Source organism: Anomaloglossus baeobatrachus, chromosome 3, assembly GCF_048569485.1.
Source record: "Anomaloglossus baeobatrachus isolate aAnoBae1 chromosome 3, aAnoBae1.hap1, whole genome shotgun sequence".
Classification (NCBI taxonomy): domain Eukaryota; kingdom Metazoa; phylum Chordata; class Amphibia; order Anura; family Aromobatidae; genus Anomaloglossus; species Anomaloglossus baeobatrachus.
The window spans coordinates 563,331,911-563,359,441 of NC_134355.1; the positions used below are offsets into that span (position 1 = coordinate 563,331,911).

The window sequence follows — 27,531 nt, forward strand, 5'->3', positions numbered from 1 at the left end:
GGAAAGCAGTGCATATTCATAAGGGTTAATGAGTGATCCAGTACATAGTGTGAAAGGGAAACTTGGTAAGTAAATTCACTTTTTTTCACTGCCCCTCCCAATCACAGTAATGTTAGTAGAAAAGATGGCTATGGCATTACTGGTTTTGGCAACAATCCCAGCATGTTTAGTGGCTGAAAATCAGGTGCCAAACTCACGAGGTGAATACTAAAATACTCGACGAGTAATGGATATCACAAATACCTAAATATTTGCGGGAATAACGAATAATGATGAATATATGCGCTCATCATTATTGATAACAGGTTTTCTGTTTTGCTTTTTCTAATGTAAAAATCCTTCAATAAAAATTCAATTTGAAAAAAGAGAAGTTAATTTGCAGCTCTCTAATTTATTTTCCCTGTGTTTAGAATCCATTCCTAGTTTTGGCTTAGAAATACTGATGAAAAATATCGGCTAAATGTGCAGTGTGTGAATGAGGACATATATTGTAGCGCAGTTTATACATAGAAGGCTGTCGGCCGGTAGCGGGTTCAGTGTAAACCTCCACATATCAGTTATTGAATTCATCCTGCAGAGTTAAATATAACTGCAATTTGATATAATTGCTACTAGTAAAATCCAGCTGCCTGGTGCTATAGTACGAATTTGTCATGCGTTTCTACCACCCCCTCCCTTCTCAGCTGTGGTTACAATAAGGAAGTCCCCATGTTACTGTTTCCTTTTGCATCTCTGCGTTTAAAACAGGAAACAATGTAACACAGAGAGAACAAGAGAACTTAGGGAGAACATTTGGGCTCCTGAACAAGTGCAGAATTTGTGCGCAGCACTCACTGTCTGCAGGATCCTGCCTCCAGTGAGGACAAGCGGAGGGAGGCCTATGGAAATACTGCACTGACACTTCCTGAGATGTCGTTAAGCTGGTACCATGGGTACATCACTCGCTCCAAGGCTGAAGATCTGCTGTCACAGGCTGGCAAGGATGGCAGTTTCCTTGTGCGAGATAGTGAATCTGTGTGCCGGGCATATGCTCTGTGTGTGCTGTAAGTGAAACGCTACTTATCGCTGTTATTGTTATATTGCCCTTCACTTGTAAAGTGCAAAACGTGTTTTCAGAATTGGTACAGTGCAGCTAAATACCTTAGTATTCATTTTACAGTACCAGCAAAGTGAATGAGATTTCTGAAGTTGTATGCACATGCTGCTTATTTTTTCCTTGCATATTTGAACCTTAAAAGCATTTTTTTTTTAATCTGCGGGGTGTCATTTCTTTCGCATATTTTACACAATATTTTTCCTGTTAACACTCTGGATTTGCAGCAGAAAAATCTTCTGCAAATACTAAACATGGGCACATACCCCTAGCATTTGGCTCACACGTTTGAATGCACTTCTTTCTGCAGGATGTGCATGGATTTCATAGTTTCATAGTTTTTAAGGTTGAAGGTAGACTTAAGTTCATCAAGTTCAACCCATTGCCTAACATGTTGATCCAGAGGAAGGCAAAAACCCACTAAGCTCCACATTATGGGAAAAATTCCTTTCTGACTCCACATACGACGATCTGACAAGTTCCCCGGATCAACACCAAATCACAGAATCTGCTGCGCATAACCAGTAATATTATATTTTTCAAAGGCATCCAGGCCTCTTTTAAATTTTAGTAATGAATCAACCATTACAACATTATGTGGTAGAATTCCATAGCCTCACTGCTCTTAAGGCCCCGTTACACGCAGTGACATCGCTAACGAGATGTCGTTGGGGTCACGAAATTCGTGACGCACATCCGGCCTCGTTAGCGACGTCGTTGCGTGTGACACTTAAGAGCGACCGCTAACGATCCCAAATACTCACCAAATCGTTGATTGTTGACACATCGTTCATTTTCAAAATATCGTTGCTCGTGCTGGACGCAGGTTGTTCGTCGTTCCCGAGGCAGTACACATCGCTACGTGTGACACCCCAGGAACGAGAAACAACACCGTACCTGCGTCCTCCGGCAACAAGGCGGGCGTGACATTCATTCGGCTGCTCTCCGCCCCTCCGCTTCTATTGGTGGTCTGCTGTGTGACGTCACTGCACCGCCGCACAAACCGCCCCATTAAAAAAGAGGTTGTTCTCCGACCACAGCGACGCCGTTAGGCAGGTAAGTTCATGTGACGCGTACCGGAAATATTGTTCGCTACGGGCAGCAATTTGCCCGTGACGCACAAACGACGGGGGCGGGTGCTATCGCTAGCAACATCGTTAGTGATGTCGCTGCGTGTAAAGCAGCCTTTACAGTAAAGAATATACATCAGTGATTATGATTAAACCTTCTTTCTTCTAGACCTAGTGGATGTACCTTGTCCCCATCACAGGCCTAGGTGTAAAATGATCATTATAGACAGCTTTGTATGTTTGTAAGTTTAATAACCTATTTTGGTATTGCAGTCCATCCAGTCTCTTAATAACCTTGGTTGCACTTCTCTATTATAGCTATCTCCTTCTTATACACCAAAATTGTACACAGTATTCTAAGCATGGTCACACTAGTGACCTGTATAGGGGTATGTGAGATGCTGGCCACAAACTAAAGACTATTGGACTTTTTCCAGCACAGAGCGCTGGTTAGTTACATCAATCTTATTGTTGGGTTTTATTATAGATTGTTTGTCAGTTTAAGGTACACAATTTGAAGGGGTTGTAACAGTGTGTCATTCTAGTTGGCCTCCATGGACTCTTATAGAATTAGGCCTGCAGTAGGATTCATAGTCTTGCACCTGCTGGGGGTTATGAATCTTTTTGCATGGGGCTTCTCTAATACAGAATTCTGCCTACAGGGCCATAGACTGGGCTTCTGGAACGTTACTACTTTGAGCTTCATAAAGAAAATGTCTAAGGGGTGGGTGTGATGATTACTTCTGCCCATACAAGGGGCTGATCCCAGGAGAGGTACAACAATAAGCCACACATTTGGTTAGTTGGGCAGTTGGTGCTGTGATGTGGAGGAGTGAGGATCTGTTGCTGTGGCCAAGTCCTGGTGCCCATGAATGGACTATAGAGATTGGAGCTGGATACACACACTATGGTTGTCATGTCCGTCGTCTAGAGGATAATAAGGAGTATGGTTGCTACAAGACCGTGTCCGGCATAAATAAAAATTGTTGCATCGTTAACATGCTTAGGTGATTAATACAACCGACAACCTCAGATCTTGACAGGATAAAAGTATGTTCTTATCAGGAACATCTATGCCTCTTTAATACGTCAAATTATTTTATTAACCTTGGCAGCAGCTGCCTGACACTGGTCAGTAAAGTTGAGTTTGCCATCCACCCATACACCCAAGTCTTTTTCACAACAGTTTTACCCAGTTTTACAATTAAGTACATAGTTATACATTTTATTTCCTCTGCCAAAGTGTATGACCTTACATTTATCCACATTAAACTCCAATTTCCATTTCTCAGCCTAAGCCTCCAGCTGTCATAAATCCTTCTGTATTATTAAATTATACTCCTTTTGTATTAATTACTTTCCAAAGATTAGTTGCATTTACAAATATTGAAATTCAATGCTTCATGCCCCCTACATGGTCATTAATAAATATGTTTAAAAGAAGACTGCGCAATACTGACCCCTGTGGTATCCCACTGTTAACTGTGACCTAGTCCGAGTGTGTTTTTTTTAATAATCATCCTTTCTTTGCTATCACTGACCAGTTCTTAACCCAGTTACACATATTTTCCCCAATTCCCATTATTCTCATTTTATGTACCAGCCTTTTGTGTGGCACTGTATCAAACACCTTTGAAAAGTCCATATAGACAACATCCACTGCATTTCCCTGGTCCGTCCTTAAACTTACCTCCTTATGGAAGCTTACCAGATTAGTTTGACAGGACCGATCCCTCATAAACTCATGTTAATATTGGGTTGTGAAGTTATTCTTCTTGAGATACTCCAGTGTAATCATAATAATAATAATATTTACTCATTTATATAGCGCTATTAATTCCACAGCGCTTTACATACATCATCATCATGACTGTCCCCATTGGGGCTTACAATCTAGGGTAGTATCTCTTAGGAAACCTTCAAGAATTTTTTCCATAGTAGAGGTTAACCCCTTCATGACCATGGACGGATATATCCGTCATTGAGCGTGTCCCGTTAAGCCCCGCCCCCTGCCGCGGGCAGGCGGCGGCGGTCGGCACACATATCAGCTGATTTCAACAGCTGACATGTGTGCCTGCATGATGCGAGTGGAATCGCTTGCACTCGCAACATTTAACCCCATAAATCTCGCTGCCAAAGTCGGGCAGCAAGATCTATATGCACGCGGCCATCATTTTTACTTACCGCCGCCCCCACCGGAAGTCACGTGCGTGATCACGTGACTTTCGGTGGTTGCCATCGTAGCACAGGGTCATGTGATGACACCTGCAGCTATGAAGTTTTACTTTCGTTTTCCCTCGGCCGGGAGCAAAGGGAAACAGGAAGTGACTGAATCTGCTGTTTACAGCTGTGTAGCTGTGATCAGCAGATAGATAAGAGCAATCGGATTGCTGATCGCTATAGCCCCCTAGGGCGACTAGTAAAATAAAAAAAAAATAAAAAAAAAAGTTTTTTAAAAAAAACCCTAAAAGTTCAAATCACCCCCCTTTCCCCCATTGAAAATTAAAGGGTTAAAAAATAAATAAATATACACATATTTGGTATCGCCGCATTCAGAAATGCCCGATCTATCAAAATATAAAATCAATTAATCTGATTGGTAAACGGCGTAGTGGCAAAAAAAATTCCAAACGCCAAAATTACGTTTTTTGGTCGCCGCAAGTTTTACGCAAAATGCAATAACAGGCAATCAAAACGTAGAATCTGAGCAAAAATGGTACCATTAGAAACGTCAGCTTGAGACACAAAAAATAAGCCGTCACTGAGCCATAGATCCCAAAAAATGAGAACGGGTTTCGGAATATGGCGCAAAACGTGCGCCACTTTTATTGGACAAGCTTGTGAATTTTTTTTAACCCCTTAGATACAAGTAAACCTATAAATGTTTGGTGTCTACAAACTCGCACCGACCTCAGGCATCATACCCACACATCAGTTTTACCATTTAGTGAATACCGTGAATAAAACATCCCAAAAACTATTGTGCCATCACACTTTTTTTGCAGTTTTTCCACACTTGGAATTTTTTTTGCTGTTTTCCAGTACACCATATGGTAAAACTTATGGTTTCATTTAAAAGTACAACTTGTCCCGCAAAAAACAAGCCCTCATATGGCAAGATCGACGGAAAAATAAAAAAGGTACGGCTCTCGGAAGAAGGGGAGCAAAAAACAAAAACGCAAAAACGGAAAGTGCCCCGGGGCTGAAGGGGTTAAACTTACCGGCCTATAAATTCCAGACTTGGATTTTGTCCCTTTTTTAAATATTGGCACCACATTTGCTATGCGACAGTCCTGCGGTACAGACCCTGTTATTATGGAGTATGTAAAGATTAAAAATAATGCTCTGTCTATCACCGCACTTAATTCCTGCAGCAATTGGGGGAGTATGCCATATTGGCCTGGTGATTTGTCTACTTTAGTGATTTTGAGGCGGCACCCTACTTCCTACTGCATTAAAGGGAATCGGTCAGCAGTTTTTGCTATGTAATCAGAAGCCAGCATGCTTTAAGGGTTAACATACAGATCCCAGCCAGGAGTCTCTTATCACAGTGTGTTTTTGGTGACCTTCAATGTTAGTTTAAGCTTCAGTAGCTTTATTATTAGTAGAGCATGTGAGCTCAAGTCTGGGTCTACCCCCCTCCGTGATTAGCAGCTTCTGTCTATAGAACTGTACACTGAAAGCCTTGTGTGGGTGAGGGCAGCTTTTTAAGTTCTGTTACATGCTAAAACTAAAATCTTTGATTTGAACGACTGCACCCGAAGTGATACATTGTTGGATTCAGGATCTTTTTGCCTACACCATGCTGCTCTCAGATGAGGTAGCAAAACCTTCTGACAGATTCCCTTTAAGAAGGTGACATTTAATGGGGAATTTATGGTATCCCTGATCATGACATCTGTCATGGGATTTTCTTGTATAAATGCTGTAGAGAAAAGTCATTTACCAGACTGACCTTTCCTTCATCCTCTTCCACCATTTCACCCAGACTATTTTTGAGGGGTCCAACCCTATCATTTTTGAGTTTCTTACTGTTTATGTAGTTGAAGAATAATTTTGTATTATTTTAAAATTTTCTGGCAATAAATCTCCCTGTCTCAACTTTGCTGCCTTAATTTGCTTTTTACAGAATTTTTTAAATTTTCGATAAATATTTAAAAGGAACCTGTTAGGTGCAATATGCACCCAGACCCACGAGCAGTTCTGGGTGCATATTACTAATCCCTGCCTAACTGAACCCAGCGTACAGTAGCATATATAAATAGTTCTTCAGAAAAAGTTTTTGTAAAGATCCTTTATGATATGCTAATGTGCGCAGGGATTAGTCACAAGTACAAGGGGGTAATTTCCTGTGCTCATTCCTCACTCTTAGCATGTTAGCACGCCCACAGGGGTGTGCTAACATTGTATTCAATGCCCATTGCCTAGCATCATCAGTGGTGACGTGCGTACCTGTGTCCGTTGTCACTGCTTCAGAATGCCGGGTTTAGGGTCAGTGCGCATGATCAGAAGTCCCTGGACTTCCGGTCATGTGCACTAGACCTCTCTGAAGCCGGGATGCGTGTACCTGGCTTCATAGTGCACTGATGACAATGGACAATGGGCATTGAATAGCATGTTAGCAAACCACTGTGGGTGTGCTACCATGCTAAGAGGGCGGAATGAGTGCAGGAACTAACACCCTTGCGACTAGTCCCTGGCCTCATTAGCATATCATAAAGGATCTTTAGAAATACTTTTTCTAAAGCGCTTTATCTATGCTACTAGATACAGGGACGACTAGGGAGGTATTAGTAATATGCACCCAGAACTGTTCGTGGTTCTGGATGCAAAGTGTACATGACAGGTTTCTTTTAATGCCTTCTCACTACCCTCTTACTTTAATACTCTAAAAGTTGTTTTTTTTGTCATTTCTTGCGCCCTTTACAGTTCTATTTAGCCATAGTGGTTTCCTCCTATTTCTAGCTTGTTTATTCCCATAGGGTATATTTCTGCAAGTCCCATGTGGATGAATGGAACAGTATCAGAATATACTGTATCTATATACAGTACAGACCAAAACTTTGGACACACCTTCTCATTCAAAGAGTTTTCTTTATTTTCATGACTCTGAAAATTGTAGCTTCACATTGAAGGCATCAAAACTATGAATTAACATAATCTGGAATGAAATACTTAACAAAAAAGTGTGAAACACTGAAAATATGTCTTATATTCTAGGTTCTTCAAAGTAGCCACCTTTTGCTTTGATTACTGCTTTGCACACTCTTGGCATTCTCTTGATGAGCTTCAAGAGGTAGTCACCGGAAATGGTTTTCACTTCACAGGTGTGCCCTGTCATGTTTAATAAGTGGGATTTCTTGCCTTATATATGGGGTTGGGACCATCAGTTGTGTTGTGCAGAAGTCTGGTGGATACACAGCTGATAGTCCTACTGAATAGACTGTTAGAATTTGTATTCTGGCAAGAAAAAAGCAGCTAAGTAAAGACAAACGAGTGGCCATCATTACTTTAAGAAATAAAGGTCAGTCAGTCAAAAAAATTGGGAAAACTTTGAAAGTGTCCCCAAGTGCAGTGGCAAAACCATCAAACGCTACAAAGAATATGGCTCACATGAGGACCGCCCCAGGAAAGGAAGATCAAGAGTCACCTCTGCTGCTGAGGATAAGTTTATCCGAGTCACCAGCCTCAGAAATCGCAGGTTAAAAGGAGCTCAGATTAGAGACCAGGTCAATGCCACACAGAGTTCTAGCAGCAGACACATCTCTAGAACAACTGCTAAAAGGAGACTTTATGCAGCAGGTCTTCATAGCTGCTAGGAAACCACTGCAAGGACAGGCAACAAGCAGAAGAGACTTGTTTGGGCTAAAGAACACAAGGAATGGACATTAGACCAGTGGAAATCTGTGCTTTGGTCTGATAGGTCCAAATTTGAGATCTTTGGATCCAACCACCGTGTCTTTGTGCGACGCAGAAAAGGTGAACGGATGGACTCTACATACCTGGTTCTCACCGTGAAGCATGGAGGAGAAGGTGTGATGGTGTGGGGGTGATTTGCTGGTGACACTGTTGAGGATTTATTCAAAATTGAAGGCATACATAACAAGCATGGCTACCACAGCATCTTGCAACGGCATACTATTCAATCCGGTTTGTGTTTAGTTGGACCATCATTTATTTTTCAACAAGACAATGACCCCAAACACACCTCCAGGCTGTGTAAGGGCTATTTGACTAAGAAGGAGAGTGATGAGGTGCTACGCCAGATGACCTGGCCTCCACAGTCACCAGACCTGAACCCAATTGAGATAGTTTGGGGTGAGCTGGACCGCAGAGTGAAGGCAAAAGGGCCAACAAGTGCTAAGCATCTCTGGGAACTCCTTCAAGACTGTTGGAAGACCATTTCCGGTGATTACCTCTTGAAGCTCATCAAGAGAATGCCAAGAGTATGCAAAGCAGTAATCAAAGCAAAAGGTGGATACTTTTAAGAACCTAGAATATAAGACATATTTTCAGTTGTTTCACTCATTTGATAATGTTAAGTATTTCATTCCACATAGTTTTGATGCCTTCAATGTGAATCTACAATTTTCAGTCATGAAAATAAAGAAAATTCTTTGAATGAGGTGTGTACAAACTTTTGGTCTTTACTGTATATATCTATTGCATGTCAATTAGCTTTGCAAATCGAGTTAGTAGAAGGGGAAGCCCTTTCAGACACTTAGGAAAGCTTGGTGACAACACAAGAGGAAGTTGCTATTTTGAACATTTTTGGTTTTTGTTATTAGTAAATCATATAAAGAACAAAACAGAAAGTTTAACAACTCAACAGAATGGAAAGTCTCAAGGATTTGTATTTATAGATAATATATATTGTGGATGACTTATAAAACGATTAAATTGGTAATAATGAATGTGTTGGAAAATCAGTAAAAGTTATTACGAAGAGCTTTAGTCAAAAAAAATAGACATTGATAAAAGATTCCTGACTCAGGACTCTTCACACGTCTGTATAATTCTGTCGGATGTTGGATCGCAATGCATGGACTGGCCGTGGCTGTCCGGATCTGAGCATGACCGCTGCATATATTTCAATGAAGCTGTCATGCTCTGGTCAAGATATCCGCGGACAGACAGTTCATTACGACCAAATTGCACTGACGTGTGAAAGAGCCCTAAGGGGTAGGGGGATCTGGGAAACTCTTTTGTTTCTCTTTTTGCATACCGGAAAAATGAATGTCACCCTCATAGTAAGAATAGACACAGGGCAAAAAAATGTACAAAATCTGAAAAAAAAAAAAAAAAATAAAATAACAAAATCGATAAATTTTCCTTCTACTAAGATATAAAGAAGCATAAATGAGGCCCACACACAGCATATCTGCCAAACTTTAAAGAGGTACGCCAATCACAGACTATTGTGACTTGTTTTTGCACATAAGTAGGATATTTAGAACCCCTGCTAATAGTCACTGACAATGCCACAATACTTAAAAGGAACATGTCATGTAAAAAACACTATTATTTTGCAGATAATGGGTTAATCTAGAGGTTAGTAGCGTTCTAAAGCCATACGGCCTACGCACTGAAACTATGGCTACAGGGAGGAAATTAATTTTATTCCTCCCAGCAGCCTCTGGCTTTCAGATAGAGAGGTGCGGTCGGCGCGGCTTCAGTCACCGCTCAGCACATAGTAAGTGGCACTGTCACTACACCCCCTCACTGACTGACAGCCATACTCTTGGGTGCCAAGTGTATATTGCAGCAGGCACTCATGCTATGTGGAGTGGGCTTAGCTCCTGAGTCTACTCCATTTAGTGATGTCACATATTGCCAAGGGGTTGGTTGATTTAAGGAGCTTATAAGCCCTTGTAGGCCATATAGATACCTCCTAAAAGACAGAGCGGAGATTCACTAAGTAAGGGAACCTGCTGCTATGTCAGACTCCGTGAGAAAATGCTAGTATTAAACTGGTTTTATTATTATGTGATATTTTTTTTTTTTTTTTAAATATTGTCAAACACAATAAGTTATACATAAACCTTCTGGAGAAGTCTGGACCATGAAAAGTTTCTAACTACACAAAGTTTGCCCATCAACATTATTAACATCGTATTTCTGCAGTTTACTACATTTGTGCACATCCGAATAGAAAAATCCGAAACCGGCATTGTGCATAAATCAAATTATCCAGTCACTAAGAAAGTCAGCAGCACACACATAGGGAAGAACGCCGCGGGGACCAGATGGGGCAAAGTGGAGCTAGTGTAAATGGGGAAAATAGGGGGAAACTCTGAGGTGGACCTATATACTATGGATATTGTGTGATGTACAATTTGTGTTTTCAGATTCCAGAAATGCGTCTACACATACAGGATTTTACAGAACAATGAGAACCAGCTTTCAGTGCAGGTAAGAGACATTTACATTCATTTATTTATGTACATTTATATATTCTTATGTAAAATAATTATCCAATTTTGTCCTCAATAATGGCTTAAAAGAACACTCTAGAAAACCAAATAAAATGTGTTATGGAAAGTGCGGGACCCAATAGAGTGGTTTATAACATAAGGATCTTCGGTCTTCTGAGTCCTTTTGTCAGGTAGCAATGATTTATTCCCTGTAGGAGGTATAACAAAGTTTACTTGTTTTTGCCATAGGCGTCCTATAAGTCATCCTTGTATATGACACTCTTTGTTGTCTGAAATGTGTTTCACTGTCAAAATGTACCTCTGATCAATCATGTGTCACTTTGTTCCTTTTTGTGTTGTTAAAATTGTATGAAATGGCAATCAGGTCAGTTCTGATTTAATGATTATTTGGGGGTTGCATCAAACGATCATCCATTGTGTTATTGAAGAAATACATTGACCAAAGCCCTTTTTTTTACTAGATCTTCATAAAAAATTCATAAAATGATTCACTTTATACCAATATAATCTCCTTTGTAGCATCCATGGCGATATGGGTTAGGCTCATTAAAAAGTAGCTGATGACAAAGGTTTTTGAATGCAGTGATGATTTGTTCTAAATCTTGATTAGATGTTATGTAATGCTCGCAGGGCGAGCAAGGGGTTAGTGGATCCACTGGACCGAAGGTACCGATCACTGGCCTGAAGGAGCGAACTAGCTACTGAGACTTCACTAAAGCCACAAGGAGGTAGGTAGCTGACAGATGGCAGCCCCAGGGAATCAATGGCACCTCGGCAGCTGGCGCCTAGGAGACAGTCTCTGGTTGTAGAAATAGCAACATCGGACCTTGTAGAAGCGGCTGGTGTGAATAGTTGCAGCATCAGCAGTGGATCTCGTAAGAGTGGCCTGTCTGGATTGTTGCAGCATCAGCAGACTTGATATGCACTGAAACACAGACATCAGCAACAGCACAGTAACAGCAGTGGCAGCACAAGGAACCTGATAACTAGCGACATATAGAACGCATTGCCCAGACACCTCCGTTAAGGGGAAGGTGCCTTAAATACCTAATGCCTCTCAGCCAAGAAAGTGAGAGTGTCTGCATCCCCATTGGGGAGGGGGCAGAACAGTGAGGTGATGCCGGTACGGGCGTTACATTACCCCCCTTATGCTCCCTCTTTTCCAGGTAACCCTTAAGGAGAACAGGGGCATTAATATTCTCATTTGGCTCCCAAGACCTCTCCTCAGGACCAAACCCCTCCAGTCCACTAAAAAGGTTTTACCTTGAACCCATTTTATAGCAAGGATGGCTTTTACCTCAAAGTTGTCTTCATCACTGACTGGGGGAGGCGAGGCACCAGGATACCAGTGGTAACTGCTAAGTACACAGGATTTGAGGTTTGAGGAGGGACATGTGTAGCAAGTTGGGAATTCATAAGGAGGTGGAAACTTGACCTTGTAGGACACCTCATTAATTCACTGGAGCACTTCGAAGGAACCGATAAAGCGGGAACCCAACTTGTAGGATGGCAACTTCAGAAGGATGTATATGGAAAAGAACCATACCTTGTGTCTGGGCTGGAATGAAGGGGAATCAAGGCATCTCTTGTCCATATGCCTCTTCATACGGATGGAGGACTGCTGGAGGGAGGATTTGGTCTCTGCCCAGATTTCGGAGAAAGTCTTAACAAGGTCATCGGCCGCAGGATTGCCAGAGGCAAGCGCTACTGAGAACTAGAGTCTAGGTTGCTGTCCATACACTATGTGAAATAGAGATTTAGCAGAGGATTCACTCAGTTATTATTATACGAAAATTCCACCCATGGAAAGAACTTCACCCAGTCACTATGGTGCTCATTGACTAGGTGCCACAGGAAGTTCATCAGGATCTGATTCAACCGTTCCACTTGGCCCTAGGACTGCAAAGGCTGATGAGAAGTTCAAAGTGACATCCAGTAGTTTACAGGTGGCCCTCCAGAATCAAGATGTAATCTGGAAACCTCTGTTGGACACAATGTGGATTGATAGACGGTAGTTATGCTGAACAAAGTGGTCCACGACCACTGGCAAAGAGGCAATCCTGTCAGCGACGTGAAATGGGCCATTTTTGAAACTTCTCCACTACCACCCAGATGAAAGTGCAGCTAGAAGACTTTGGCAGATCGGTGATAAAGTCCATCGAGATATGCTGTCAAGGAGTAGATGGCACTGGTAGGGCAAGCAATCGCCCAACAGGAAGCTTCTTTGGGGTCATGTTGCAGGCACATGAGGGATAAGCCGAAATAAACTCCAGGACATCTTGGCGCGTCATTGGCCACCAATATTGCTGAGAGATCAGCCGAAAAAACTCCTTCTGTCCGGCATGGCCGGCGAACCTGGAGGAATGACCCCACTGAAGAACGCCTTTCCTGTCAGTCTCAGCAATAAACGTCTTACCGGGAGGAACTTGAGACACGTCTAGAGGAATCACAGAGAGCAGCTTGAAAGGCTTGATAATATGCTGAGGCTCCTCTTCTTGATCGGCAAACAGAAAGGAGCAAAACAGTGAATTTGCCTTGACATTCTTCTTGGCCAGACAGAAGTGCAGCTTGAATTAAAATTGGGTGAAGAACAATGACCACCAGGCTAGGCAACCTCTTCAACCTCTGAACCGACAGTAGGTAGGCCAAGTTCTTGTGGTCGGTAAAGATGATGACTGGATGCACTGCTCCCTCAAGTAGTTACCACCACTCCGCCTGAGCCATCTTGATTGCCAAGAATCTCGGTCACCAATCAAGTAGTTGCGCTCAGCAGGAGAGAAGGCCCTGGAAAAGAATCCACAAGTTACTGTTTTACCTGTAGCAGACTTCTATCTCAGAAATGCACCGGAGGAGGGTGTCAGCACACTACGCTCACCCCCCTCTGCTCGGGTCCGGCGGCTGCTGCTCAGTGGTGGCTCGAGCGGTGGGCCGGATCCCGGGGGTTCTCGAGCGGCACTCCTCGCCCGTGAGTGAAAGGGGTTGTTGGGTGTGGGGATTGTTTATTGTCCGTGACGCCACCCACGGTTGTGGTGATTTCACCACCGCTGCTCTATAGGCCCGGGGACGATGGTGTGTAGCAGCGAGATGTTGCGTTGCCCCTCCGTGGGTAGGGGTTGGTGATCCCGGGGCCCGGTGACGGGGGTTAGATGCTTGGCCTGGTGGGCGCAGGGACGCCGGGGCAGCGCTGTGCCTTGCGGCACTGTGGTACTCACTCTGCCTGAGACGTTGACACAGTTTTACGGTAAACCACACGGCTGGAAAGACGGTTCCCACGGACGGCTGCACTTGCTCTCCCAGTAGGTAACGGTGATGTCCCTTTGACCTGCACCTAGTGTTTCTGTGTTGGTAGCGATGGGTTCCCACCGGTAACCCGCTCCCCGGCTTCAAGCTGGACCGGAGGAGCTCTCCTTTGCCCGCAGACGCTGGCCCTGAGGAACTGGTGCCCTGGCGGTGGCGGTGTTCATCCTTAATGGTTGGACTGTTGCCTTCAATCGGGACTTGGTTGTTGGGGGATCTACGTCCCCTTCACTGACGGATTCGGCAAATTATGGCGACTCCTAGCCTTGCCGGGGTCCGAGAGGCCCCTGCCCTGGTGCTGACTGTCCTTTGCACGCTGCTCCAGACCGCCGGGTCACCACCCGTCCGCGGTCCTTCCAGGAACTCCCGAACAGTCACTCCTCTGGACAGTCACCGCCGTTGCTGACCTTGCTGACCCCGTCCTGCACACAGCTGGACTCACTTCAGGCTTTCTTTCTGTCACCTTTCACCTTCCTTTACTCCTCCTTTACCACTTCACTTCCCTAGCTTAACTTCTTGTTTTACTCCTTCCACTTCCTCCTCCTAAACTGAACTGCTTGGTTCTTCCCGCCTCCAGAGCTGTGAACTCCTCGGTGGGCGGAGCCAACCGCCTGGCCCACCCCCTGGTGTGAACATCAGCCTCTGGAGGAAGGCAACAAGGATTTTGGTTTAGCTTTGGTGTTCCTGACTGGGATGTAGGGTGTGGTGGTGCGATGACCTGTGACCCCTGGCTTGCCCAGGGCGTCACATTCCCCCTTAGCAAAATGCAGACCGTCCGTGGGCTGCCCGTCCAACACCGGATTTATTTTTCTGCAAAATATAACATTGTAAACGGTAACATATATACATTTTTAATAATTCTTCCCATAACGGGAGGCACATTACTTTAACGTTGCAAACGGTTTACGGTCACGGTTTCCGCTCTCTCCCACCCAAGCAACCTGGCCCTGATGCTGCCCCTAAAGCCCAGGCAGCATCCCTTGACCCACTCCGGAGGCGGCATTGTGGAAACGGTAACGGCAAACAACTTTTTTACAAGCCACTTAACGTTTGTGGTTGCCCTGCAAGTTCACGGGCTTGTCCATGGATAGTTCCCATGCAAACTTTTTAAACGGTCTCCAAAGGGACAACGGTGCCGGCTCCGGCCGGTTGCAAATCAAGCAGACAATCAGGTTACTGTTCGGTAATCATTTTCATCATTTGCAGAACTTTCAAACAAACTTTTAAACATGGATTCACACAGACTTCCTGACCCCCCCTCCTCTTTAAAGGACAGTCTCCCTGTACCTAAGTGGGGGTCTACCTAGGTTGGGACGGGTGGACCTTTGGGGTCCGGTGTCAGTGGGGCTATGCAGTGGGGCAGAGGGAACAACCGGTTCCTCCTCCCTTCTATCGTGTGGGGCAGGCGGAGGCATAGGGGAGCTGGGTACAGGTTCATCCCTGGGCACTGGCAATGGTTCTGGCTCACGGTCGACCGCTTCCACCACTTCTTCATCCACAGGTTGTGGGAACAGTATCACTGGAAGAATCACCGCGCCGTTCTGTGTAGGCCAGTCTGCTGGGAAGTCACCCATCACAGTGTGGATCACCTCTTTTGCTTTCTCCGCTGGTGGGGAAACTGGTACGTCAGCCGTTGCCCTCAATGCTGGTAGGCACCTTTTCAGATGGTCCCGGGAAACTGTGGCCAAAGTGCCCCCTTGGTCACGACTGATCTGATAGGCCTTCCCATCTTCCCACCCTGTGGGTTGTATGACGTATGGGATTGGTTCCCATTGATCATCCAGCTTGTGGGTCTTCCTCTTCCGCTTTAACACCACATCTCCTGGCTGGAAAGGGCCCGCAGACGCTTTCTGGTTGAATCGCTGCTCCTGCTGTTCTCGACTTCGACTTAGGTTCTTCTCCACATACTCCTGAATCTGCCGGTATTGTGCTCTCCGCCGATTTTCCCATTCAGCTGTCGAGGGGAGTGCTTCTGGGGACTCCAAACCTATTTCTAGGTCCACCGGCAGGCGGCCGGGACGAGCCCTCATCAGGTATGCTGGGGTGCACTTTGTAGAGCTGGACGGGATATTGTTGTACATATCGACCAAGTCGGGTAGCTTCTCCGGCCACAGGTTCCGCTCTTCCAGCGGTAACGTCTTGAGGAGCCCCAGGACCATGTGGTTCATCTTCTCACACATGCCGTTGGTCTGGTCATGGTAAGGGGTGGTCCGGATCTTCTTACAGCCGTACAACTGGCAGAACTCGTGGAACACCTCTGCTTCAAAAGCCGGGCCTTGGTCAGTAAGCACTTTTTCTGGATATCCATGTGGGCGGCAGAAATAAGCTTGGAAAGCTCGAGCAGCAGTTCGTCCAGTGAGGTCCTTGACGGGGACAACCACCATGAATCTTGAATAGTGGTCCACGATGGTCAACGCGTAGGCGTACCCACTTCTGCTGGGGGTGAGCTTGACATGGTCTAGGGCGACCAGCTCCAGCGGTTGATGTGTGATGATTGGGTGCAGGGGCGCCCTCTGGCTGGTCTCGTCCTTCCTTCTCAGCGTGCAAGGACCACACTCTCGGCACCAGGCCTCTACCGACTCCCGCATCCCACTCCAGTAGAACCGCTCTCTCAACAGCATCTCCAGCTTCTTCCACCCGAAGTGTCCGTCACCATCATGGTATGCCCGCAGAACAGTAGCCACATCAGCTTGGGGAATAACCAACTGGCAGATTTTCTCATGGGTCTTCGGGTTGATCAGCTCACGGTACAGCTTCCCTTGATGTAGATAAAGCCGTTTCCGTTCCTTCCACAAGCGCTGGGCTTCAGCTGGAGCGGCAGGGTCTATTCCAACAGCACCTTGTTCCACCAGGGTCTTGACGAGGCGGACAGCCGGCGCCTGGTTTTGAGCTTCCTGCCATTCCTGACTGGGCCGTGGGTCCAGATCCACCCGTTGTTGGTGTATTTGTACCTTCTCAGTTGGTGGCTGGTGAAATGCAGGCAGCTCAATCTCCTCGAGGTCATCATCCTCGCCCCCTTCTTCTGATAAATGGGGCATTCGGGAGAGTGCATCAGCATTAATGTTGACACGACCAGCTCGGTACTTGATGGTGAAGTCGTAGTTGGCTAGCCGGGCCACCCACCGCTGCTCTAATGCGCCCAGCTTGGCTGTGTCCAGGTGGGTCAACGGATTGTTGTCCGTGAAAGCGGTGAATTTTGCGGCAGCCAAGTAGTGGCGGAACTGCTCGGTGATAGCCCATACCAATGCCAGGAGCTCGAGCTTGAAGGAGCTGTAGTTCTCGGGGTTCCATTCAGTTGGCCTAAGCTTCCGGCTAGCATAAGCTATCACTTTCTCCTTCCCATCCTGGACCTGGGACAGGACTGCTCCCAGGCCCACATTGCTGGCGTCAGTATAAAGGATGAATGGGCAGCCATAGTCAGGATATGCTAAGACTTCTTCCCCAGTCAAGGCCGCCTTCAGCTGGCAGAAGGATTCTTCATGCTTTTCCTCCCACACCAGTGGGGCCCCTAGGGGTCTACCACCCTTGGTCTGTCCCATGAGGAGATCTTGCATGGGAGCAGCCATCTTCGTGTACCCTTTGATAAAGCGCCGGTAGTACCCCACCAGACCCAGAAACTGCCTTACTTCACTCACTGTGGTTGGTCTCGGCCAGCCCTGGATGGCAGTGATCTTCTCAGGGTCGGGGGCGACACCTTCTGCACTTACTACGTGCCCCAGGTATTGCACTCTGGGTTTCAGCAGGTGACACTTAGAAGGCTTCAATTTCATCCCGTATTTGGCAAGGGACGCGAACACCTCGGCCAGGTGCTCCAGATGGGTTTCATATGTCTGGGAGTAAACAATCACGTCATCCAAAAACAATAGGACGGTCTCGAAGTTTAGGTGTCCCAGACAGCACTCCATCAGCCGTTGGAAGGTTCCTGGAGCGTTGCACAGCCCAAACGGCATACTATTGAATTCACAGAGCCCCATCGGAGTGGTGAAGGCGGTTTTCTCCCGGTCCTCCGGTGCCACTGCCACTTGCCAGTACCCGCTGGTGAGGTCAAGGGTAGAGAAGTAATTTGCAGTTCTCAGTGCGGCCAAAGACTCTTCAATACGAGGCAGTGGGTAGGCATCTTTATGGGTTATCTGATTAATCTTCCGGTAGTCCACACACATCCGCATGGTACCATCCTTCTTCTTAACCAGTACCAACGGAGCGGCCCAGGGACTACAGCTGTCCCGAATAACCCCTGCCTCCTTCATATTCCTCAACATGTCTTTGGCACACTGGTAATGTGCAGGGGGAATAGGCCTGTACCTCTCCTTGATAGGGGGGTGTTCACCGGTGGGGATGTGGTGTTGGACCCCTTTGATCTGCCCAAAGTCTAGTGGATGTTTACTGAAAACCTGTTCATACTCCTGCACCACCCTGTACACCCCTGCTTTGTGATGTGTAGGAGTATCGTCAGTACCCACGTGTAGCTGTTGGTGCCACTCCTTTACCACCCCCTGAGGCGGGGAAGTGCTGGTGTTAGGTGGGGAGACTGAGGGACTGGCTTCGTGGATGGTTTGGGGATCCAGGGTGAGCAGCTTGGCAATGGTGGCATACCGGGGAAGCCTGACTTCTTCCTCCCCACAGTTCAACACCCTCACAGGCACTCTCCCCTTCTTTACATCCACCACCCCTCTGGCGGCCATTACAGTGGGCCAGTGCTCGGAGGGCATGGGCTCCATCATAGCAGGGTAGTCACGCCCCTGAGGCCCTACTGCTGCCCTACACCAAATCATCATCTCACTCCTAGGGGGCACAGTCAATGGAGCAACATCCATCACTCTCACTCCACCAATCTCCCCTCCTGTTGAGCTTACATGCTGGCGGTACATCAGAGCTCGGATCTCACGCTGCACAGCTCTCTGCCGGCTCCCTGCCGCTGTGGCGGCCAGCTGTTGCAATAGGGTCAACACATCAGCCATGCAGTGCTCCATCACATTGGTTCCCAGCACTATCTTCGGGTTATGATCACTGGGTTCATTCATGATCACAATCATACCCTGGTGTTGCAGTTCAGCTTGCCCCACTGTCATAGCCACTTGTTTATACCCCACCTGGGTCAATGGAAGTCCATTAGCGGCAATTAGCGTTATACTATTATCTGGGGGTGCCAGCTCGTCTATTGCCCAATACCGCTGGTACAACGTGTATGGTATGGTGGTTACCTGTGATCCAGTGTCCAAGAGAGCCATCACTCGTATGCCGTCCACAGCCACGGGGATGATGGGGCGGGCCCCGATATATCGGTCCCGCCAGTCCGGGGGGCCACGATGTTCTACTCCTGAGGATTGGCCCGGGGCCCCAGGCGTTGCTCGTTTAACGGGCACTGTCGGAAGTAATGACCCGGCTTACGGCACTTGTAGCAGATTGGAGGTCTGCTCCGCGGGGTATTAGCACTTCTCCGCTGCATCCAGGGAACATCTTCGGGGCTGTCAGCAAGCTGTATCTGTGTTGGAGGCTGAGATCTGGTCAGAGGTTGTAGTGCAGCACGGATCTTGGCGAGGTCTCCGTCCATGCGACGGACCTGGGCTGCCAGTTCTTCCACTGTGCTGCTTGGGGCTGTAGGTATTGGAGAGGTTGGTAGGGCAGGGGCCGCCACAACGAGGGCCGTCTCGACGGGCCACGGGGCGGGTTCCAGAACTTCTGCAGCTGGGGGCTGTAGTGCTTTAATGGCCCGTTCCTTTAACACAGCAAAGTCCACCTCAGGGTGTTCCAGGGCCCACAGCCGGAGTTGCTTGCGATCCTCAGGGGATCTCATCCCCTGCACAAATTGCTCTACTAACATCTTGTTGCTATCCGCCTCATTGATAGGATTCACCCTCTTTAGCGTGCGGAGGGCGATCTGCATACATAAAGCATAGTCCCGAATGCTATCCACAGCCCGTTGCCGGCACTGGTAGAACTGCATCCTCAGCTCAGCTTCAGTCCGGGTCTCGAAGGCAGTCTGTAGCTTCTCAAAGATGGTGGCTACAGAGAGCCGGTCCCCCTCGGCCCAGGTCTCCGCTTCCTGCTCAGCCGCACCGGTTAACTGGCCTAGCACTATCGCTGCACGTTGCTTATCAGTCAGGGGGTACAGCTCTAGCAACGGGTTAAGCTTTTTCCGGAAGGCCTGTAAGGCATCCGGTTTCCCGTCATACTGCGGTAGCCAGGCAGCTCCGGGCGCATAGGGCAAGGAGAACGGCATGACCTGAGCGAGCGCGGGGGCCGCGGCACCTCCCGCCAGCGCGGCCGGGACCTGGGCAGGCCCATTCCCATCCGCAGGTGCCACTGCGGCTGCGACCACCGCTCCTCCAGCGCAGACATCTTGTTTCCGTCCCCCTGAGCTCTTTCTGGCCCCTCCTCTCTCGGGGCGGGGTTTTGGCCTTCGCGCCTCTGCTACTCGAGAAGACGCTCGAGCGGGAACTTTTCGCGCCAAAGATGGCGGCTTCTGAAATTTTCCTGCCGGATACCTCCGGCGGTAACAAGGCGCACCTCTACCAGACGGCAGAGCGTAAGATCCTGTTCGTGACGCCAAGTTGTCGCGGGCGGGGAGGAGGGTGTCAGCACACTACGCTCACCCCCCTCTGCTCGGGTCCGGCGGCTGCTGCTCAGTGGTGGCTCGAGCGGTGGGCCGGATCCCGGGGGTTCTCGAGCGGCACTCCTCGCCCGTGAGTGAAAGGGGGTTGTTGGATGTGGGGATTGTTTATTGTCCGTGACGCCACCCACGGTTGTGGTGATTTCACCACCGCTGCTCTATAGGCCCGGGGACGATGGTATGTAGCAGCGAGATGTTGTGTTGCCCCTCCGTGGGTAGGGGTTGGTGATCCCGGGGCCCGGTGACGGGGGTTAGATGCTTGGCCTGGTGGGCGCAGGGACGCGGGGGCAGCGCTGTGCCTTGCGGCACTGTGGTACTCACTCAGCCTGAGACGTTGACACAGTTTTATGGTAAACCACACGGCTGGAAAGACGGTTCCCACGGACGGCTGCACTTGCTCTCCCAGTAGGTAACGGTGATGTCCCTTTGACCTGCACCTAGTGTTTCTGTGTTGGTAGCGATGGGTTCCCACCGGTAACCCGCTCCCCGGCTTCAAGCTGGACCGGAGGAGCTCTCCTTTGCCCGCAGACGCTGGCCCTGAGGAACTGGTGCCCTGGTGGTGGCGGTGTTCCTCCTTAATGGTTGGACTGTTGCCTTCAATCGGGACTTGGTTGTTGGGGGATCTACGTCCCCTTCACTGACGGATTCGGCAAATTATGGCGACTCCTAGCTTTGCCGGGGTCCGAGAGGCCCCTGCCCTGGTGCTGACTGTCCTTTGCACGCTGCTCCAGACCGCCGGGTCACCACCCGTCCGCGGTCCTTCCAGGAACTCCTGAACAGTCACTCCTCTGGACAGTCACCGCCATTGCTGACCTTGCTGACCCCGTCCTGCACACAGCCGGACTCACTTCAGGCTTTCTTTCTGTCACCTTTCACCTTCCTTTACTCCTCCTTTACCACTTCACTTCCCTAGCTTAACTTCTTGTTTTACTCCTTCCACTTCCTCCTCCTAAACTGAACTGCTTGGTTCATCCTTCCTCCAGAGCTGTGAACTCCTCGGTGGGCGGAGACAACCGCCTGGCCCACCCCCTGGTGTGAACATCAGCCTCTGGAGGAAGGCAACAAGGATTTTGGTTTAGCTTTGGTGTTCCTGACTGGGATGTAGGGTGTGGTGGTGTGATGACCTGTGACCCCTGGCTTGCCCAGGGCGTCACACTGTTTGAGGGCGATAAAGTCGTCTTCGCATCTGAGATGCATATGTGGTGCCCCTGACCTGGTCAGGCGCCACTGAGTACTGCACCCATGCTGGGTGAGTGCAAACAGGTAATCCCAAAGGCTGAGTAGGGTGTGTACGCACAGACACATTGTAACTAAGTCTCACACACACATTAGAGGGGACCCCTGGGCAGACATCTCCTCCACATCTCAGCTAGTGGTGCGGTAGAGAAGCTGGAAACGAGTTGTTGCAGTGGCAGTCAAGGGAGCAGGAGCTGGAGGTAGCCAGTCTGAAGTGCAGATGCAGGAGAGTGAACACACTAGTCAGACCCTGCACGTGTAGTGACTGTTGACGGGGGAGTACATTGCCACACAGTCAGACTGAAAGTCACCTGAAGAGAGAGAGCAGTAAGGGGTCGAGTACGTGGACTTCTGGTGATGAAGCACGCACGGGGAACAGGACCCTAGAGCCAGACATCCATTTAGTGGTCTGCTAAATCCTGCAGGTGGTGGGACTAGAGGTTCCACACCAACCATCACAGAGCCCGAGCATCAGCAGCAACGAGGGGGGCCATAAGGAGGATCGAGCCTGGAGCCATTTTTTCCTTGGTCCACGCTGCCAGAAAACGGGTCAGAAAGGGGAGAAAAGGCAGCTGCGACTTCCCTGGATGAATCCCATGGTACTTCAAGTCAGGGGTTGTCCGAAACAAGAAGTGCTAGGAAGGCGAGTCAGCAGTCGTCCCTATACCAGCCTGAAGGATACCTGGTTCTCTCTGTTTCATCTCAGTATCGCCTGGATTGCCTCACGCTACCACCAGAAAGTGAGTAAACAGTTGAAAGCCATTTCTGAACTGAGTCTGCAAAACTGAGTCTGAGTTCTTCTGCGACCTGTTGTTCCACACACATACACCCAAGCCCATGGGGCCAGCCTCACTCTCGGGAGGCCACACCATCTAACTGCAGATACCATCAGCCCCAGACGCTCCTTAAACTCCAGTGGCGGTCACCCATTACCCTGACCGCAAAACCGAGAGTGGCTTCACGACTTAGAAGCAAACAACCTGACATACCTGTTACCAGAAGGGTCCCTACAGAGAAGTTCCCGCAGTGTCCCGCAGGCGACCGCTGCAGCGCTGTGGTGGGCGACTCACATACTTTTTGATTCACCCCCTTGCTTGGAGGCTGGGAAGGTGAGAGTGCCTCTGGGTGAGGGGGGCAGGACAGCGTGGGGACGCCAGTACGGGCATTACATGCTGTCACATAGTGACTGAAGACTTTTAACAAAATATTTAACAATGTGTCATCAGCCACTGTGTGATATGGTCGCAGGGTGCCATTGATATGACGGCTGAGGGTCTGTTAAAGACCTTCGCACTTGTCATCACAAAACTCTGATGAAACCTGTTGTTGGGCTTCAAAGGAGAACATGGTTTTTGCTATACATAACCAATACTGTGGTACTGCTGTATAGAGTATAAGTGATAACTTTTGTGCAGCATGGTGGCTCAAAAATTAGCACTACAGTCTTGAAGCGTCGGGGTGCCGGGTTCAAATCCCACCAAGGACAACATCAGCAAGAAGTTGTATTTTCTCCTGCTGTTTGCGTGGGTTTTCTTCAGTTTCCTCCCACACTCCAAAGACATACTTATAGGGACTTTAGATTGTGAGCTCCAATGGGGACAGTGATGATCACATCTGTAAAGCACTGAGGAATTAATAGTACTATATAAGTGAGAAAAATAAATAAATAACATTGCAAATACACTCGCTGGTGAGCCTCACCAATGAAAAACACGACTTTCTTTAACTTTTGGTAAAGAAGGTAAACAAGGAGGGGGAGGGAGTGCATTTGGGGTCCTGTTACCTTAGTATCTGTCACATTCCTTTATTTGGGGGCTATGGGTTGATCGGGGATGGGGAGGTGGGGCGCCATTGGCTTCATCTGTCTAGAACACCAAAATACTTTGTCCTGGCCTTAGTACTAACTTTGTAAATCCTCAGAATGCCTGTAAAATACTTTTTGAAAGTTGTTCTGTCTGAAAGTAAAATGAGCAGAGGAAAGAGGACAGAGGACAAAGGAGAGAGGACAGAGGGAGCCAGGGATAAGGTATCATGCACAGTTCAGGATAGTATTTTTCTATTGCAAACTAGCTTAGTCCAGGTGGGATCCAAATGCAAGACCAAAGATCTGATCCTACCAGAAAATATACTAATACTTTTATCAATGTGCTGTTTGATAGCAGATTTTAATTTCTTTGCCAGACAAAACAATATACTGCTTACCCTTACCTGTGGATACAATGTACAATATTTTTATATTACAGATTTGGCTAACAATAATTTAGGAATATTTATTTATCAAAATTGTAAACTTGAGGTCAACTTTGTAAAAAAAATTAAAAATAAATCATTTTAATGCCTTTGAAAATAGAAATGATGTATTTCTGCAGCCCATATAGCCCTGTCTCTTGTGCCCTGCACCTCTGCTCGTGCCGTTACATGAAGCCTGGCTGTGAACATGGCTCCTGCACACAGATATCCACACCACGTATCATTACCGAGATCTTGGCGTATCTCACCGCGAACAACGTTGAAATGAGTTTTATGAATTCTGACTCACCCATGTCAATTGTCATTAAATACGGTGTATTCATAAGCCTTGCGTTACATAATCATTACACAATTTCTTCGGATGCCTCACATTTCTGACTTTGTGTTATCAGAATTACATTTTTTTTTTCCTAAAAACTGTTGGTCGAGCTCCCTGTTAGAATACACCCATAATACAGGGTGTACAACATGGAACTATCCAAGCAGTAAAGAATAAGTCCTAGTAGCTGTAAGATTTTAAAAGAGTTTCCTTTGCTGTAAACATTTGTATTCCCTCTATGTCAGCATTGTAACATTCCTCTGTTATGCTTCCTGTGAATATTTAACTAATTAACAGCTGGGTGTTACTTCTCCTTTTATCAATAGGTGCCCCTACCCCTTCTGCCATTGTCCCATTCCTACATTGCCAGGGGGAAGTACAGAGGAATAGCAGAACACAACGTTCTAACATAAGATGCTTCAGAATGAATGTTATATGGGGAATGCAAATACTTACTGAAAAAAGAGATCAGGAGGACAAGTGATGGACGGACTCGCAGATAACCGGGATTGGCAGGTCTAACCGGATTTAAAAAGAAAAACCGGTTCCAACCTGAAATTGATCCCGGATATTTGGCTGGACGCCGGTCCCCATATATGTTGATGGGGGCCAGAATCCGGCTCTTAAAAATGGTGGTAGAAGGGATAGGGGGATTGGAGCAAGCACTTCATACTTAGAGTCTCCGACGCAGCTGTAAGTGCTTCCAGGCCACTCATTCTACTTCCGGGGCCGCTCATTATCGCTCATCTATGTGCACTGCTTTCCCCGCCCACCGGCAGTCCTGACCTGGTGTCTGTGATTAGTTGCAGTCAGACGAGCCCCCAGCCTATGCGACAGCGTCTGGCTGCTTACGATCACAGACCCTGTCTGCAGCTGTATATTGTAGCTTTGTATAAAAATAAATACATTTAAAAAAAAAATAGATGTTGTGTTCCCCCATATTATGATACCCAGCACAGATAACGCACACGGTTACAGGCTGCAGCTCACAGCCATGCACCTATCAGGGCAGTGCATCAAAATAAGAATAACTGCATGGGTCTCTCCAGTCTGAGAATACCAGCCCCCAGCTGTCAGCTTTATTATAGCTGGGTATCAAAATTGGGGAGCACTGCACGCTGTTTTTTTAAAATGATTTATTTTAATAATTAAATAAAAAAAAAAAAGCCACATGTGTTTCTTCCTATTTTGATACACAGCCAAGATAAGTGCATTCCTGGGGGCTTCAGCCTGTAGCCATGTGCTTGTTCTGTTGCATATGCTTTATCTGTGTCCTTATCTGTGCCTTTATCTGTGACCCTAAGCCAGTTTTTTAAATGTATTTATTTAGTTTTACACCTTGATATAGAGCCACAGACGGGGTCTGTGATTTCAAGCAGTCAAGCACGTTGTCACACAGGCTGGGGGCGCGTCTGACTGCAACCAATCACAGACTGCCGGTGGGTGGGGAAAGCAGTGCATATGGATGAGCAATAATGAGCGGCCCCGGAAGTAGAATGAGCAACCCGGAAACAGTTACAGCTTTACCAGAGACTCTAAGTACAAAGCGCTTGCTCCAATCCCCTATCCCTTCTATCATAATTTTAAGCACTGGATTATGGCCCCCATAGACATATATGGGGACTGGCATCCAGCCAGACATCCGGGATCAATTCCGGGCTGGAATCGTTTTGCTTCATTTTTATTTTCTTTATTTTTCCTTTATTTTTTTTTATTTCTCGAGTTGCCACATCCGGATCATTAACTGGGATTTCCTGAGAACTCTAGGCTCGGGACTGGCACTCCGTTATGTTTCAAACATCGTGGATCTGGACTTTTACAGTCCGGGTCCACCCATCACTAATCAAGACATCTGAGAGGTCTGAAATTCTGTAATACTCAAAGACTGGTGAATTGAATTGAATTTAATTTCACCTTGAATTGTTTTTGAGTGTGAAATTAAAAATGCATCTGATACTAGTTTGTATGATACAAACTGCATACAATATTAGATTAATGCCTTAGACCTACTGATCTTCTAGTGTACTTACTTTGCCAACCATTTACTAATGGCTGTATCAATCTTTTTGAAAATTTAAACTCAGTTTCAGGGCTGGCATCAACACCCGGAAAACCCGGTCAAATGCCGGGGCCCTGGGCTGCCGGGGAGCCCACTCGCGGTGGCAGAAGTGGCATACTGCTACTCCGGAGGGGCCCGGTGCCTTCGCTGTTACCAGCCTCCCCCCCCGCGCTTTCAATTGTATTGGCATCGCAGTTGCCTATACAATTGAAAGCAATGATGAGAGAGGGAGCGGAGTGCTCCCTCCCTCATTATTCTCTCCGCTGTGACTGTCGGCGCTCTGACAGGACTGCAGCGGAGCATGGTGACATCATCACTGCGCGCCTGCAGTGAGATCAGAGCGACAGCAATGGACGCGCCGATGAGACCGGAGCAGCGGGGGAACGAGGAAAAATGAGTGTGTATTTCATCACTGTGGCCAGGCGACCATGGGGGCTGTATACTACATGAAGGTGCCTAATGCTATCTGGGTCTGCACTGTGCTATATTCTGGCTGTATTCTACATAAAGGTGCCTAATGCTATCTGGGTCTGCACTGTGCTATATAGGGCTGTATACTACATGAAAGTACCTAATCCTATCTGGGTCTGCACTGTGCTAAATCCTTGCTGTATACTACATGAAGGTGCCGAATGCTATCTGGGTCTGCACTGTGCTATATGAGGCTGTATACTACATGAGGCTGCCTAATGCTCTCTGGGTCTGCACTGTGCTATATAGGGGCTGTGCACTACATGAGGCTGCCTAATGCTATATGGGTCTGCATTGTGCTATATGGGGACTGCTTAACGTTATATGGGGGTTGCATAGTGCCATATGGGTTCTGCATAATGCCATATGGGGGCTGCATAGTGCAATATAGGGGCTGCATAATGCTACATGGGTCTACATAATACTATTTGGAGGACTATGGGGTCTTCATAACACTATATGGAGGAATATGGGGGCTGCATACTACTATACCCCAGGAGTTGTATGTCCCCCCACCCCAGAGCCACTGCCCCCCTCCAGAGCTGTATACCCCTTTCCTCAGTAATATGTATGCCCCCCAGTAATATTTATGTCCCCAGCCTCTCTTGTGATGTATATACAGCAGTGTTGGTGTTCTCTATGTCTGTTCGTGACAGCCACCAATCAGTGTGGCACAGACACATGCCCAGGA

General features: G+C 47.4%; 1 protein-coding gene across 1 annotated transcript in view; it reads left to right on the forward strand.

The window, feature by feature from the left end:
* Positions 1 to 792: 792 nt before the first annotated feature.
* Positions 793 to 27,531, forward strand: part of INPP5D (inositol polyphosphate-5-phosphatase D) — a 284,565-nt gene continuing 257,826 nt past the window's right edge. The window contains exons 1-2 of the mRNA XM_075340896.1: positions 793 to 1,043; positions 10,512 to 10,575. Coding sequence (XP_075197011.1) covers positions 910 to 1,043; positions 10,512 to 10,575 — 198 coding nt within the window. The 5' untranslated portion in view covers positions 793 to 909. The remainder of the gene's footprint in view (positions 1,044 to 10,511; positions 10,576 to 27,531) is intronic.